The 15,974-nt window shown below is 44.3% G+C and overlaps 1 protein-coding gene across 1 annotated transcript in view; it reads left to right on the top strand.

The window, feature by feature from the left end:
* The window catches only part of LOC119445454 (3-oxoacyl-[acyl-carrier-protein] reductase FabG), a 37,077-nt gene that overhangs the window by 1,790 nt on the left and 19,313 nt on the right, over positions 1–15,974 (top strand). The window contains exons 2-5 of the mRNA XM_037709735.2: positions 4,658–4,797; positions 9,553–9,645; positions 11,443–11,581; positions 13,666–13,706. Of these exons, the coding sequence (XP_037565663.1) occupies positions 4,658–4,797; positions 9,553–9,645; positions 11,443–11,581; positions 13,666–13,706 (413 nt within the window). The remainder of the gene's footprint in view (positions 1–4,657; positions 4,798–9,552; positions 9,646–11,442; positions 11,582–13,665; positions 13,707–15,974) is intronic.

Here is a 15,974-nt window from a genome sequence, read left to right on the forward strand (position 1 = left end):
TTGCTTAATGGGTGTTCCGTTTTGTGGATGATTTTTTGGCCATAGTTGAACATGTTTTGGACAGCAGAGTGGAAGAAGTTTTGAAAGGGTTCAAGGGGGGACAACAGCCAAGGACTGGATTTCACTGTCGAGTTGCCAAAAGATGGCAAGCTACAATTTTTGGACATGGCATTAACTACAGCGTCAGACCGCGTTTGCTGGTCATACAATCCGCGATCAGAAAAGCCCTTACTTGGCTACAATTCGGGACACTCAAAAGTAGTAAAAAGTGGCATAGCCTTTTCATGTCTGCGATCGGCCATAACCAAGTGTTGCCCGGAAAAAATAAAGGAAAGTTTCGGCCAACAAGTTATCAGGCTAAAGAATGCAGGTTACAAAAAACATGTGCTTTGTAGATCAGCCTATAAGTTGACTCGTTACGTGCGCAATGGCTTTCAGAAGGAGCCCAGTAGAAAAGTGAATGACAGCAGAAAAGTTGTGTCAATTCCTTATGCGCACAAGATTGCGCATAACCTAAAAAATGTAGGTAGTAGGCATTTATTTATTTATTTATTTATTTATTTATTTATACATACTGTCAATCCCAATAGGGATTATAACAGGAAGGCAAAAGGAGACAGGGATTTAGTACAAGGCAAAAAAAGAACAAAAAAACAACAACAAGCAAACATGGTGCGACGCTGTGCTACGTCACCAAATACGTATCTTGCAACCGAGCGCAAGGGCAACTGGCGACGCAATCTCCCACGCGAACGGAGCAAAGCGGGAAGGTAGCGCGGGAGGGAAGGAGTGGGGGGCTTTTACTCTGCCAACAAATGCGTTCTTCTACTTTGCGCCTGTGCCGGCTGTCGGTGTTGTCGCGCGCACCGTATCTTGAAAGCGATCTCCACACGGCTCTGACCTTTGTATGCGCCGTGCTTACGCCGCTCAGTTTCCGTTGAAGCGGTCTTCGCTTGCCGCGGCGGCCGCACGTGGGGAAGAGCGGCCGCCGCAGCGAGCGAAGAGACAAAAAGAAAAGCAACAAAAGCGCCGCCGCTTCAAACTCTTCGCGCCCAGTCGTGGCTTCCGCGCTGTCCAGCGCCGCGTCCGCGCCTCCGCACCAAAAGAGAAAGGGAAAACGCGCGTGACTGCTCGCTGTTCTTTCGCGGCCGTCGGTGGGGCGGCGTTTATTCGTATCAACCGACGCGGGTCAAAAATTGATTCGTAACAACCGTTCTCTAACACGTTGCAAAGTAATCGCCGGGACCTCAGAAAAATTCGTATCATCCGGAAATTCGTATTAGCCGTGATCGTATTATCAAGATTCCACTGTATTGAATATGAGAATCCCATCAGTAGGTCTTGTGACAATATGACACCTAGGTATTTATGCTGCTTAACTTTAGACAGGGTGGTTGAATTAATGGTATAATTAAAGTCGGATGAATGTTTTTTTCTAGTTATGGATAACAGTGCAGACTTTCTTTCATTAATATGCATTTGCCAATCTCTGCACCACATTGAAACTGTCTCTAACGCGGTGTTAAGGTGATGTGGTCATCATGAGTATTGATTTCTTTGTACAGAATGCAGTCATCTGCAAACAACCTGCATCCAACATTGACGTGTGTAGTCAGATCGTTCAAAAAGAGTAAGAACAATACCGGCGCCAAGACACTACCCTGTGGTACACCTGAGGTCACCGGTACGACTAAGGATTTCACATGATTAAGTTCTACGTATTGATATCTGTCTGTGAGGAAGTTGGTGATCCAGTCAAGAATTTGTCCCTTGCCGAGGGTAAATTGGAGTTTAAGAATAAGTTTGTTGTGCGAGACCCGATCAAAAGCTTTAGAAAAATCCAGGAGAATGAGATCGATTTGTTTTTGGTGATCGATGCTTGAGGAGATGTCATGGACCAATTCGATAAGTTGAGTTACCGTAGACATGCCCTGGCAGAAACCGTGTTGAAAAGGAGATAAAATATTGTATTCTTCAAGGTGGTTCGTTATGCGTTTTAGGATTATGTGTTCGAGCAGTTTACCAACTTGTAGACCAGGTATGGTCTACAAGTAGTTTTCTCAGCTCCTTTCAAACTCGGTAAAATTTGTGCCGGACTGGATCGTAAAATTTGAACAAATGTAAAAGGAAATCGATATAGGTGCACGATTAATCATACAAAGGAATTTGTCAAGTGCAGATCGTCCGTTGTGTATGGTTTACCCATATCTTGTGGAAAAGTGTATATCGGCCAAACGGGACGATGTGGCAACACAAGACTTGTGGAACACAAAAGGTCAATGAGGGGCAACATTCATTACCACATTAAAGGGCATTGTGCACAGCATGGGTGCCCACCGCGGTACGATGACACTACAATTCTTTCGCACCATAAGGATCAGCTGACCAGGGAATTCATGGAAGCCTTTCACATTTACAAGAGAAAAGACGGCTGTATAAGTCAACCATCTGTTTCTCTGAGCCATAGTGAGGTCGCCTTTTAGGGGCGAAGCTCCTTAGGGTGTGGGTTTGTCCCTCCTTTGTAGTATGTAGTAGTAGTAGTAGTCGTCGTCGTCGTCGTAGTAGGTAGCCACGTCTACTTTTATGAAAAAAAAAAAAATCCAAAAGTTGTGTCCGTAGCGCGGAATCGAACCAGGAACCCCTCGCTTCCGAACGCGCGGTGCTAGCCACTACGCCACGAAGCGCACATGGACACACGCACCACGATGAAAATAAATACCCAACATTAACGAAAGACTGCGCGTTTCTAACGCGTTTGTGCTAGCGCGTTACAGCCCGTGTAAGAAGCTGGTGTAAGACGCTGTGGCCTCTCCGCCGTACCCCCGTATTCATAAACGCTCCTCGACTTGAACTTGACTTGCCACCGCCTTGGGCAGCGTGTTCGAAACGCGTTGAAGGCGGTGGCAAGTCAAGGGTTCAAGTCGAGGAGCGTTTATGAATACGGGGGTTATACTCTCTCAGTAGTCATGTGATGGCGTCGGCAAACGCGGCATGTGTAAACGGCTGCGTAAGACGCTGTGGCCTCTCCCCCTTACTAGAGAGTACTGCACGTTTCTAACGCGTTTGTGCTAGCGTCCCCTTAAGTGGGAGATGGTGCAATTATGATGAAGGGCGCTGTTATAAAATAGGAATGACGTCACATATGGCGCGTGTCATTGGTGGAAGTCAATCGTTCGATTTAGTGTGGCGAGACTGGGCGAATTACACGGAAGATTCACGGTTTACCGATGATTCCCGCCGGAGCTTCGCCCACTCATCATCATTCATCCCGTGGATATGCGGTGTTTTTTTTTGGAAAGTCACTAGATTAAATTTGTAAAAATGAATGTGTTAGGGGTATAACGATTAGGATAGGATTACACAGCGCGTAAGATATGCGGCCTATCTTTGACGCCCGAGTGTGCGCGGATGCGTTTTGTAAAAGTGCTATTAATCTGACCTTGCACATCGTTGACGTTGGAGGGTGCATGGGTATATAAAAACGAAGTGTTCATTCTAAAGTAAAATAGTTGCGAGTGCAGCGAGTGTCGTGTATTCTTGTGTCTCTCCACTTTGTCCTTGTCAGCGCGCTGCTTCACCAATAGGGTATAATGATTATCCATCCGCGTTGAACTTTTATCTACCGCGATCAGACCCATATAGCCTCTCATCACTCCTTATCAACTCATTGACTGCTTATCTTTCTGTGTTGTGCGACAACACAGACTTGATACAACACATTCATTCAGGTTCAGCGACACTCGGCTTCCGAGTGTCGCACGTCGGCGACGGTTTTCTTCACTGAGTCGACATAGGAAATGCTTACGCATTTAATACCAACATTACCACAATGCTGTGCATGGTTCAGCGAGAGTGAGGACTCCATGATTTCAGCTGCTTACATTTAATTATACACAAGAAAAGGATGTGCAGCTTTCGTTGTCATGTCACTTTTTCACTTCATAGAGAGTGGTAAAGAAAAGCGGACATCAACCACAGAATTACAACTTCAAAAGGAAACAAGTGAGACGCCTTGGCTCCCGTACGGGAGCCTTGTTCACAATGGTTACAGATGAAGTTTGCAGCACTTCAACCATTTGAAAAACCCAAAGGGGTCCAAGGGTTCTTTTGACTGCGATGCTTTTTTTTTTTTTCTCCCCTTTTTGTTTGTTTGACTGTTGTGCATTTATCAGGACCCACACTGCCAGCTAGATTGATTCTGCATGCACCGCTGAATTTGAAGCTGGCTACTCTGCAGTTGCATGGGAAGAGAAGTGTTATTTGCTATTTTGACTGTGTTTGTTCAGTACACAGCAGCAAAAACAATGAGGGCTGTTGTGAACGGCTATCTGCAAAGCACTTGAGATTTCAAGGAAACTATTGTCTTGCGGTATATTGTGTGCACGCATCCATCCTTCCTCTCGTCGTCACCGTCATTCTTCTCGTCTCCCTCCTCTTGTGCAGAGTAGCAGACCAGCCTATAGGCTGACCTCTTTGCCTTTCCTATGACAGATCCTCTCTTCCCCCGTTTCTGTTAAGCACGCGAGACAATGGCTGAGCAACAATGTACAAGGTTCCAGAACAAAACGTGCAAAGTGTAGTCCATCTTCAGAATGTTTGGTGTTCAGCCACACAATCTGGAAATCAGTGTGTGATCCTGCACGCGCACTTTTTGCAGGGGCCTCGTCAGGTATTGGGCAGGCGACTGCACTGCACTTTGCATCTCTGGGCAGCTGGCTTGCACTGAGTGGCCGCAGAAAGGATGCCCTGGACAAAGTTGCTGACCAGTGCCACGACAAGGGTGTCCCGAAGGACAAGGTACATTCCTGTTATTGCCGTCGGAAAGGAAGGACAGGCCTGGTGCAGCAATGCACCCTTGACGAGGACTGTTCGTCGGACAAGTAGTAGTTGAACCTGGGGGGAAAGAAAAACATTCAAGGGGGCACTTAGTTATCCCTACGTAGATGAATGCGAAAGCATTGCGACCACCAAAGGTCGTGGGTTCGACTCCCACTAATGGTTGTGGGTTCGAGGGCCGTAATGAACTCTATCTTAATTAAACATATGCCTTAATGCCTTCCTTTTTGACAGCAATTACAGGACGACAGAAAACTAGTTGGGGTGATGAAATCGGGAAATTTGCAGGCGGAAATTGGAATAAGCTAGCACAACACAGGGGCCATTGGAGATCACAAGGAGATGTCTTTGTCCTGCAGTGGACATAAAAATAGGCTGATGTTGATGAATTAATTATACCTTAATTAGCTGTACCTTATATAACTTCACCTTAATTAACACCAAAAGTCATGGGTTTGAGTGCCTTAATTAACTCTGTCTCAATTTACTGTGCATTTACTAACTTTGCCTTAATTAACACGAACTGTCGTGGGTTCCAGTGTGGCTCGATTGGCTCACTTGACCTTTTGGACTATCGTGGTCACACCAACACCGACTACGCCGGATTTTGCACCTCGTGAGCCATATAATGCTTTCACATTGAAACGCAGAATAAAAATGCAGAGAAGGCATGAGGGAAATAACAGTCCTAACTCTGTTTCTTTTATGCGTTATCTTGTGTTGTACATTTAAGTTCAGCAATGGAACACCAAGTAGCTCAATCTTACACATTGAAAAAAAAAAAGCTTTTGCTGTAGAAAGGTCAGACAGAAATACTCGTCTGTTCTGGCCTTTTGATTGCCAAAGAAAGCGAAAGAGACATGGTACGACAGCTGGGTATCTGATACAGCACGCGATCAGTTGTAATAATGGCTGCTCTGATTGTTGGAAGCTGGTGGAACCTGCCGGAATCTTGTTGGGTGTAGTTATTGGTACATCTGATCGCGCAAAGAATCGTACTGTTGTCGTTTGCTTATCTCAAAATAACATTTGTGCTCGCTGTGATTGAAATCATTTGCAGCCCCCCCCCCGAAAAATAACATAGGCTGAAAATTTATTCCACATAAATCCTCACCCAGTATACTTGGTGTGCCATGTAACTTTACGTGCCAAAATGTAAAAACATGAGTGCCACATAGGTGGACAGAACCAAAGTAATCTTGTTTGCCGACGCTTGGAGCAAGTCGGACTATTTTTTATATTTTTCCTAATTAAATAATTAGTTTTTACTGACTTCTAAAATATTATCTGCGCAAAATTGTCATTTGGAAAATTGTAGGCCATCATGGAAAATTCCCAATTCTTCTTTCGGTTGCAGAATACTTGCTGCATAAAAGCTTTTCCAAGCGTTTCAAAAAGCCCGCAAAACATGAAAAAGTGACGCACGACTGGTCGCGTGGCACTTTTCGTGTGAGTGCGGGCGAAGGCAGGCAAGATAAGCCACTTGCGGATGCTAGTCGAGGCAGAAGAAGAGTTTGTCTACATTGGCACTGAAGTTCGCCTACTGGCAGCATGGCAACTTGACATTTCATCTATCTCCTCTTATAATGAACCACTATAAATAAATTGTTGCAGTAAAACACTCCCGTGACGGCGATCTAAAACTTCCAGCGTATAACCAAATTTTTGGGAGGGCCTGGTGAGGGGCCCTTTAAAATATTATTTGTGACGCTTTCAAACACTTGAGGCTTCGCATACTGTGGTTAGAGTTGATAGCCACCTCACGGAGCAAGCAAAGTGGGAAACAGTCAGTTGCCTGCTTGAGCGTCAGGTGAGAAGAAATGAAGCCTGCCTGGCTGAGAATTAATATATCGGGAGACTAGGAAACTTGCCTGTGCTGTTTCAACGCCACCTAAGCTAGAAGGTCCCTGCACTCCTCTGTGATGTCACCACAGTTGGCCCGTCCTGGCCGTCTAGCAAGCTGTGTTGCAGCCACCTTGCCTACGTGAATATTCGGAAGGCAAGTTTTGTGATAAACAAAAAAATTAATCAGCTCAATTGCTTTAGCGCTTGTGCGCACGTCCCCACGTCTTGGGGGGCATTCCTGTATTAATTTGCCCTTTCTGTAGATATATTGAAACGCGTTAATAACACATCCTTCACAGAGCACAATATTTTTTTTATAGTTGTACCGATGCCTAGTGTGTGATAACGCTTCTGTGGCATTGTATGAAGACTGGTGCCCGTCGTCAAACATTAGCGCAAGTTTTTCATTGTTTGCAGACATGCTTCAAAGATGTCTTTTTTGTTGAGGCTAGAGTGTGGCTAGTTGCACCGACATCAAACTCCTCACTGTCATTAAGCAACATATCATTGCACTCAGAAATGGCAACTTCTTGTTCATTTCTGAGTGAAACAGACACAGTTGAACCCCATAATAACAAAATCGGTGGGGAAAGTGAAAAAACTTCCTTTCGCGAGAATTTCGTTGTTGTGAAATGAGACAGCACAGACAGGGAATGCATCACAATACGAAACTTCACTATGGAAATTCTATTAACCTACTTTGGCAAGCCTTGCTCGATGCTATAAATCTGCATTGCCAACAGCACAAAGTGCACCCCATGCTTTGGTCAGTGATGGTGGCACTGCCGTGGTGCGGTATTTTCGGTCAATCGCTTTTGGGGATACGATCACTTTTGCGACATTTCGCATAACTTTTTATCGTATGCGGTGCAAGAGCATTCCTCCAGCGCACGCTGTCACCCGTAGATGCCAACACATTCAGTGTCGAGCATGAAAGTGACCACATCTTGTATTTCCAAAAGCAATCGACCGAGAATACAACCCCTTCGGGCAATCCATACACAATGTTTTTTGGGTGGTACTGAAACCAGCATCCTTGAAGCATGGGTCACATGTTTTCGGACAATCACTCAGTCATGGCCAGAGGCATGGAAGCCCACGCAGCGGCTGCCATTTCAAGCGCCATAAACAAGTCTAGGTAATTGGCCTATGGATCTTTGTTTTTGCTGCTTTTTTTTTTCACTGAGCTGCAGACTAAGAGCTGCAGTCTCTTAGTCCGCAATCTTGGAAGTCTTGACATTGACAGCGCTACACCACCTTACATTGGATCTATAAAATTTTCTCTTACATCAGCCAGAATCAGATGCAAGTTTTGCCTTGAATCTTTGATGCGGACGACACAAAAGCAGTAAAAATTTAATAAATTTTACATAACCTCTTGGCTTAGAGCAAAACCTTTATGGTCTCTTGTAATGACATCAAACAGGTCACCAAGAGAGAAGCAAACATCGCTTACCAGTGGAATATTAAGCTTTAAAACGCCGATGTTATTGCACTGCACAGCGTACAATGACATTCTGCTCTCTGGTCCGGATTGCTGTGGAACTGTCACACTTTTGGCCCATTATCATAATTTTCTTGGCAACTTCGTATGCAACAGCGTCACATTCTTCCATGCAGAAGATATCCATAGAAAAAAGAGAGTGTTTAAAAAAAAATCGCTCATTACGGTGCTCCCTAATGCAAAATTTGAGCGCAGCTCTATACGTTTTCTCATTTCGCGATATATTGGCTGGTGCAGACAATTTATCATGTGGCACGTTGCAAACGGAGCGAAGTGTGGTGCGACTGCCTCGCTAATCTGGAGATTGTGGAAGACAGCGAGTGGGTGACACGTGGGCGCTATTCACAGCCGCAGACAGACCTCCGTTCATGCAGTGCTTTGTTTCCATACAGCCGACGCACACTGCTCTGGCACCATCTGTGTAGCCATTGTCGCTGGTCGCTGCAAAGCCCGTCTTGCGCAGCACTACGCTTTTCTTCTCACGCTTTCGCCATAACCTCCTCCTCCACTTTTCTCCTAACGCTTTCTTTGCTATCGCCATCTATCATCTCCCGCTGCACTCTACGCTTGCTTTCATTGTTCCCAGTGCTTGTTCGCTCGGTTACAAGCGACAACGCCGATGCTCGCCGCAGGAATGGGCGCCTAAGAGCTGCGCAGTAAAAATGGCGCCTGCATTTCACTCGTTTGACCATGTGACACTTCCATGCCAGTGTGTGTGGGGGATGACGGGAAAATTGCCGCTTGTGCCCATCTGTTGCATATCGTTAAAACCATCCGAGGGCTTCACTCGGGCTGGGTGTGGTGACGGAGGAGTGCAGGGGCCTAGTCTCCGGTTAGGACAGCGCAGGACAGCTTTGGCAGAGACTCTTGTACTGTGGCCAACCTAATTAGGTCTGATGTCCTTAGAGGATCCAAACGTCAAAACAAAGGGTGCAACAGGAAAATAGAGAAAAGTCATTAATGGTGGTTAAACAAGAATCCTCAGCCTGGAGCCAAGATCTCCAGTGGGGGACCTGTCTTTCTTTGTTTAGCCCCTGTTGATCGAGTCGTGGGTACATGCGGTGTGCACGCAATTTGTCTTGCACATTGGCTGTCTTGTTACCATTCAATTTATTTTATGTCTGCCTTTCAGATTGCACTTGTAGACTGCATTTTTGTGAGTGTACAAAACTGTCCTATCCGCTTCTTAATTCCAGGAGCTCTGTTCTATGTTCATAGTTTTGGGAAAAAGCTGACAGTGAGAAGTTTTAGTAATATTGGCTGATCAAGCACTGCGCAATGAATGCACAGCTTGTTATTTAGAGCACATAAAGCTCATATTTTTCAAGCCCAAGAGCAATCGATTCTGTTCTCTCTTGCGATTGCAGATCCTGGTGGCCGTGGGTGATGTCTGTAAGGAAGAAGATGTAGCTGCCATTGTGAACGAAACCCTGAAGCACTTTGGCAAGATTGACATACTCGTGAGTCCGTGTCACTAATTTTGAGTAAATGTGTGAAAGGGTTAAAGCTTGGGCGAGTTGATATGGCGTTCTTTTGCTGTGCCTGTCCTTTTTTTCCTTAGCATACGTGCGCTGTGGACACCATCAAAATGTCTGAAGGCTGTGCTGAAGACAGGATATATGAGGGTTATGAAGGATAACTATTATTGTTAAAGGTGCTGACATCTAATTTCCAGGCTCTATTTAATTCTACCTGTAAAAAATTTAGTATCAGCACTTTTATTGCTTCTAGAGTATCATTAAAGACACAGCAATTAAACAGATTAGGAAAACTGAAATTTTTTCTGCTTGTTTTGTTTAGTGAGTTCAAGCAATTGGAGCCTTATTGCATGACGTATAAAGGGAATACAGTTGACTTCCATTAATTCAGTATTGACAGGATCAATTAAATTGATAGAATTATCTAAATGTTCAAGCGCACTGCTGCTTCATTTTGCAGTATTTACCCTGTGATAACATGTGCACCCACTTACGTACGAAATGCGTACCCACTTAACATGCATGCAATTTTGATACCACCATCACATGTCCACATTTATGATGGAGCCTGATTGGGACCTTAATTTTTCAGTCGTGATTTTCGAAGCTGGTAGAATAGAACCAATCACAATAGAAAATTTTGATGTTGATCGGGCTCGATTGTGATTGAAACTGTTAATTTGATGCCATTATAATCTACAGCCTCCCGCATTTTTAACCATATCACACGAGAACACTATAATATGGCCGTACGTCATCCTGAAGGGAACATGGCATTAGACGACTTGTGCTTAGTGCACTTGAGAGTACTTCTGCAGGTCTCGTTTATTATGGGCGCTTAAAGGCACTAAAATGACATGTGATGGACGCCTGCGCGATATAGTTAAAAATGCAGGAGGCTGTACATCCATAGGCATGTGCAGTGTTCCACATGAGAGGGGTCTGATTCTCATTCTAAATGCTGATTCTAAATTTGCTCCTTGCGCTGTCCCAAATATAGCGTGCTGCCATCTACCAGAAGCATGACAAAGTACTGAGATGGAACCAGCTTGTTCATGGCGTTGATGGAAAATTGAAAGTACCATCAGTGACCATTTTTGGCCAGTAGAACCAGAAACGCAGGGATGAACCTAGCTCGTCCAAGACACGGAAGGGGTTAAGTGAACCGAGAAGTATATTTGTGATTAAGAAGCCCGCTGACAGTGAAGTTCTTTCAGCATGTGATGAAATTTTGTCTGGAGCATCGAACTCTTTGGTGTTCTGTATGATATTGTGCTGCTTTATGGCTATCTTTGTTACAATTTCATGTCTGATTTGAACTTGTTCTTCTTTTAAGCACTCTTTAAATTTCTACAACCTGCTGCATGAAAGGTTGCTGTACTATTGCATTTTACAAGCTGTCATATTGTATTGTACTCTTCACCAAACCTCTGAGGGCTGCGCAGTGTTTTCGTGGCCAGGTCCGCTCAAGCTGTCCTTAACAGCTTTTTTCCTGCACAACCGCAGCACTGTCTTTGTCGCTGTTTGCAGCAAATAAATTCAAATCTTCGCAAGTGCAGGGACGCCTGGAGGTGTGCCATCGTGTCATCTGCTACTATGTTTGCACATGCTGGTGGAAATGTTTACTTTAGTTGATGGCACAGTGCACCATGCTGGAGTTGGTTTCACTACCTCGAGCATGGTACCCTGCTTGGAACACTATGGAAAATACATGCCGCTGTGTTCTTGGCCTCTTACTGACTATAGAGTACTGCTAACACTCTTGGCCATGTGTCGCAGGTGAACAGTGCCGGCATTCTCAAGAATGGCACCACGGAGAACACGCCACTGACAGTCTACGATGAGATAATGAATGTCAACCTCCGCAGCATCTTCCACATGATGCAGGTTACCATCCCGCATCTCAAGAAGACCAAAGGTGTGTATGTGGGCACGAGTGGAACCTTGTGTTCACTTGTACAAGAGAATAAGTGGAAAATCGGTTCTGCAGCAGCCCACAAGGTGGGGGAAAGTACATGAAAAAGGAAAGTTGTCAACCACCTGAAACGTAGTGAAAGAAACCCGTGTGGGTTTTCTTTGTATCTTCGTGCTACCATTCTGGTGGATGACAATTTTTCCCTTTCAAGGGAATAAGTGTGGCCTGCTGAATGACGGGGGGTGGAGCATATCATTTAACAGGTAGATGCCTGTTGGGGGTTGCATCCACACTTGCAAATGGATGAAATATTTTTTTAATGCAAGCTTTGTAATTTGCACGCACTTGTTTTTTTTTTTTTTTTGGTTCAATAAAGCATTTGTATTTCGTGGGCCCAGAAGAAATTTAAGATTTACTCGAATGTCAAATTATCGAATTGTCCAAAGAAAGAATAAACAAAAGCTTGCAGCATCAGAATACCTCTGTTTACTGATTAAATTCGTTACCCTTCTTTGCATTTTGAAAAACTATATATATTGCGGTCTGGGGGCTTATCGCTATCCTCGAAAAAATAGTGTACAATCATTTCATTATACTGGTGCTAACATATGGGGCAGAAACTTGGAGGTTAAAAAATAAGTTTGAGAAGATGTTAAGGACCGTGCAATGAGCAATCGAAAAAAAAATTTTAGGCCTAATGTAAAGAAACGGGAAGACTGCGGTGTGGACTGGAGCCAACAGTGGTATCCAATATTCTAATTGATATTAAGAGAAAAAAAATATACAGATCCAATTTCGAATCTATGGGAAGCGGTTAACGAAGTGCTATAAATTTGCCCATTTCATCTCTGTACTCGCACACCTGCACTACGCAATGTGACAACTCTTATTGTCTTTTATTTCTTCATTTCTTATTTATTTTAAATGTACTGCCCACTTCTTGGTCTGAACGTGCCGACCCGACAAGTTCAAGTCGCATGAAGTTCAAAGTCTGCACGAACATGCGCGACCCAAATGGCAACGCATCTGGGCCGCACTAGGGGACAGTGAAATTGTTGAAGACGTTATCTCCCCTCGAAAACATCGATTTCCAACCTGTTAAAGGTAGATTTTCAAGCAAAAATGGCAGCTCACACTGAATGATTATCCGATCTACCAAATTAAAATGCACACATTTAAAAAAAAAACTTACTAAAATTGCCTGCATGGTGCAACCGATCGAGAAACTGAAGCCATGTTTGCGACAGCCTACCATCGGTTGTTGCTATTGCCTTGATAAGATTGGCAACAGAACAAGTTCTCGTTAGGGATGGTGACAATGCACCACTGTTTTTCATTACAATAGCTTGTTTATATAAGGTACTTTACATGCCAAGTTAGCGGCAAGCAAGCCGCTTTGGACATTCTTGAGAAGTGCTTGTGTTTCGGGACAAATTAGGGAAATTCAGGCTTGGGCCAACATCCCATTTCCAATTGTTGCAGAGCCATTCAATCGGTGCGGAATATCCTATGTGCAATAAACCATCAAGAAGATGGCAAGTTGCAGTCTGTAAACAGTGATGGAATGCTGTCGGAGAGTTACAGTAATGGAGTTACAGTAATGGTTAAGTAATTACAGTAATTTATAATTGTAAATAAATTTGTATTTGGGGAAAGCGAAGTTTGGTGGTTTAATCTATTTCTGATTGCCAGAATCGGAGATACACTACATTTTTCTTGTTAAAAAAATTGTATGTACATTAGTTTTCAAATATAAACCTATAAAAATTGGCCATGCATTAGATTCAGAAGCGGGCTCTGATCAGGCAATTACTGCCAACTAAATCAGCAGTGTGCTTGGGCATTTTTTCTTCCTGTTCTTTAATTCAACCCGCGGGAAAAATACCGTCAGAATCAAAATATTGGAGGTTGGCTGTGTATATATATGGGAAATGGAAAACTAGATTTGAACTCGCCATTTAAGTGCACAGTCTACAAAAATAACTTCTGATGCTATTTATTGGTGAAAATATGTTACTTTTGCCTTTGACGGGGAAAACCTTGGGGAGAATTGTATGGTGATGGGACACTTCCTTGTTTCTTTCCAGGGACCATTGTAAATGTATCAAGTGTCACTGGACTGCGAGCTGTAAGTTGCACAGATTGTCTTGTGAAAGAACTGAAAGTGAGACAAAATGAGGGCTGTGCTATGGTTGTAGTGATAAGGGAGCTCAGCGACATATTTGACATCAGCACAATTTTTGGGACGTTTGTCTAAAGCAGAACGTTTTCATCGGTGGTTTGCAGACTTCCGGGGTGGGTCCGTGAAGGGCAACTGCTATGAAACTTCTTTCTGACTGTGGTTGAACCCACTTATAACATTACTGGTGTTAACAATATATCAGGTATAACAATGAGCAGTTACTGCGCCGTGAACTTTTGTGTGTTCAATGGTAAAATAACTCGCTAGCTACAATGTTCCCAGGCTGCATTATTGGTTACGTAAGTAAATCTGACTAATGGTTGTCTGCACCGAAACGAAAAGGAATGTTAAATGTCATAAAAGAAAAACATTCACCGGCGATTATGATACTCCCTAACGCGAAATTTGAGCGCAGCTGTATACTTGCTTTCATTTCACAATATATTTGCTGGCGCGGACAATCTGTCTTGTGTGGCACGTTGCAAATAGAGCAAAGTGGGATGCGACTGCCTCACTAATCTGGAGATGTGAGTGCCAGCACGTGGGTGATGTGTGGGCAAGATTCACAGCAGCCACCGCCGCCAAATCTACCAGACGTCACGTGCAACTCTGGTACCATCTCGTAGCCGTCGTCACGGCACTACGCTTTTCTTCTCACACTTTCGCCATACCCTCATCCGCTTTCCACCTCATGGTTCCACCTCTCCTCGTTCCTCGAGTCTTTCATCCCCCGCTGCGATCAGCGTTCGCTTTCATCTTTTGCTATGCTCGTTCACTCGGTTACACCGCCGATGCTTGCTGCAGGAACGGGTGCCTACGAGCTGTGCTGTTAAAAACATGTGTTCCAGTTGCCACCCTTGCTTCTGCGCCACGCACACCGTGTCGCTTCCTCGTCTCCCTTCCATTGCTCTGAAACAGGAGTCGACACCCATCACTGACGCCCTTCGGTGCAGTCGACTCGTGCTTTGGAGGGGTGGATGGGAGAGGTGTGCGAGGCTGGTGATGCAGCTTCCGCCACCCACAGGCTGGTGTGGCGGCTCACTTATGTTCTTTTTTTTCTCTGAAATTCTTTTGTTATTTCAACGCTGGCACTCAATAGCCAGATTTGATTGTCATAATCAATACCGTGGCATGGGAACATTGTAGTAAGCGGTTTACCTTACCATAGAACATGCAGAGATGTTCCCGGTGCAGTGGCTGCTCATTGTTATATCCAATATACAGTCGATACAGTTTCACTTCCATTAATTTGACCCTGACTGGTCCCACAAAATTAATAAAATTATCCAGTGGGTCGAATTTACCTAGATGACAAAAGATGCCGTAACACACCGCTGGCTCATTTCGCAGTATTTAGCCGGCACTAACACACACCCAAATCAAACACGCACCCGCTGTCTATGTGTCCAAAGTGAAAAACAAACCTAGAGATGAAAATAAAGCTCGTAACCAAAGTAGAAATCAAACTCGCTCCCGATTTTTAGCAAAATAAATGGACACAGGTCTAATATGCGTTGTACAATATTGCGTTAATCGTTTTTTGTGCTAAAGATCGTGGACAAGGAAAGGGTGTAAAGAGCACGCAATGTGGTTCTTTTTTTCCACTCCTCGTCTTCTAGCGCAAGAATGTTTCTGGCTGTGCATAACCAATTCGCCGAGATCACCACTTTGCACAATGGTGGCCGGTTTTCTAAAGTCAGCTGCGCCGCGGTACAGTTGTGTCTTGCGGTAAAGCGTACGAATGTCGTGAATGCAGTTTTAGTTTTTTATCCAATTGCACCGTGAAGTAAATTTCCGGCCCAATTTTCGTGCAAAAGAAAAGTCAGCACTTGAAAAGCAGAGCATTGATTGCGATAGCAAATTGTTAGACAGCTGTACGATGTACGGTTAGTTGTTTTATAGCACATATAAATGGCTGTAAATATTCTTTTACTAACTAAATTAACAAGCATGGCGTCACGCGTGCAAAGGCTTACATGAACACACCTCATTCGATAACTGCGGTCATTCACTGTCAGAATGCTGGCTTGATGAAGAGCGGCAGCTGCTCTCGCTTCAATGTGAACTAGCCATGCGAGAAGATAGCGCACACACAAAGCTATCAGCTATCTTTGATTGCCTAAGCTTTGCACCCTGTACAGATTATCTCCACGGTATCAGTGTGTGACTGTGCCTTACACAGCTGGAGTAGAAAAGAAGCGCGCTAACCTGCCC

Source organism: Dermacentor silvarum, chromosome 3 (assembly GCF_013339745.2).
Source record: "Dermacentor silvarum isolate Dsil-2018 chromosome 3, BIME_Dsil_1.4, whole genome shotgun sequence".
In the NCBI taxonomy this organism is placed as follows: Eukaryota; Metazoa; Arthropoda; class Arachnida; order Ixodida; family Ixodidae; genus Dermacentor; species Dermacentor silvarum.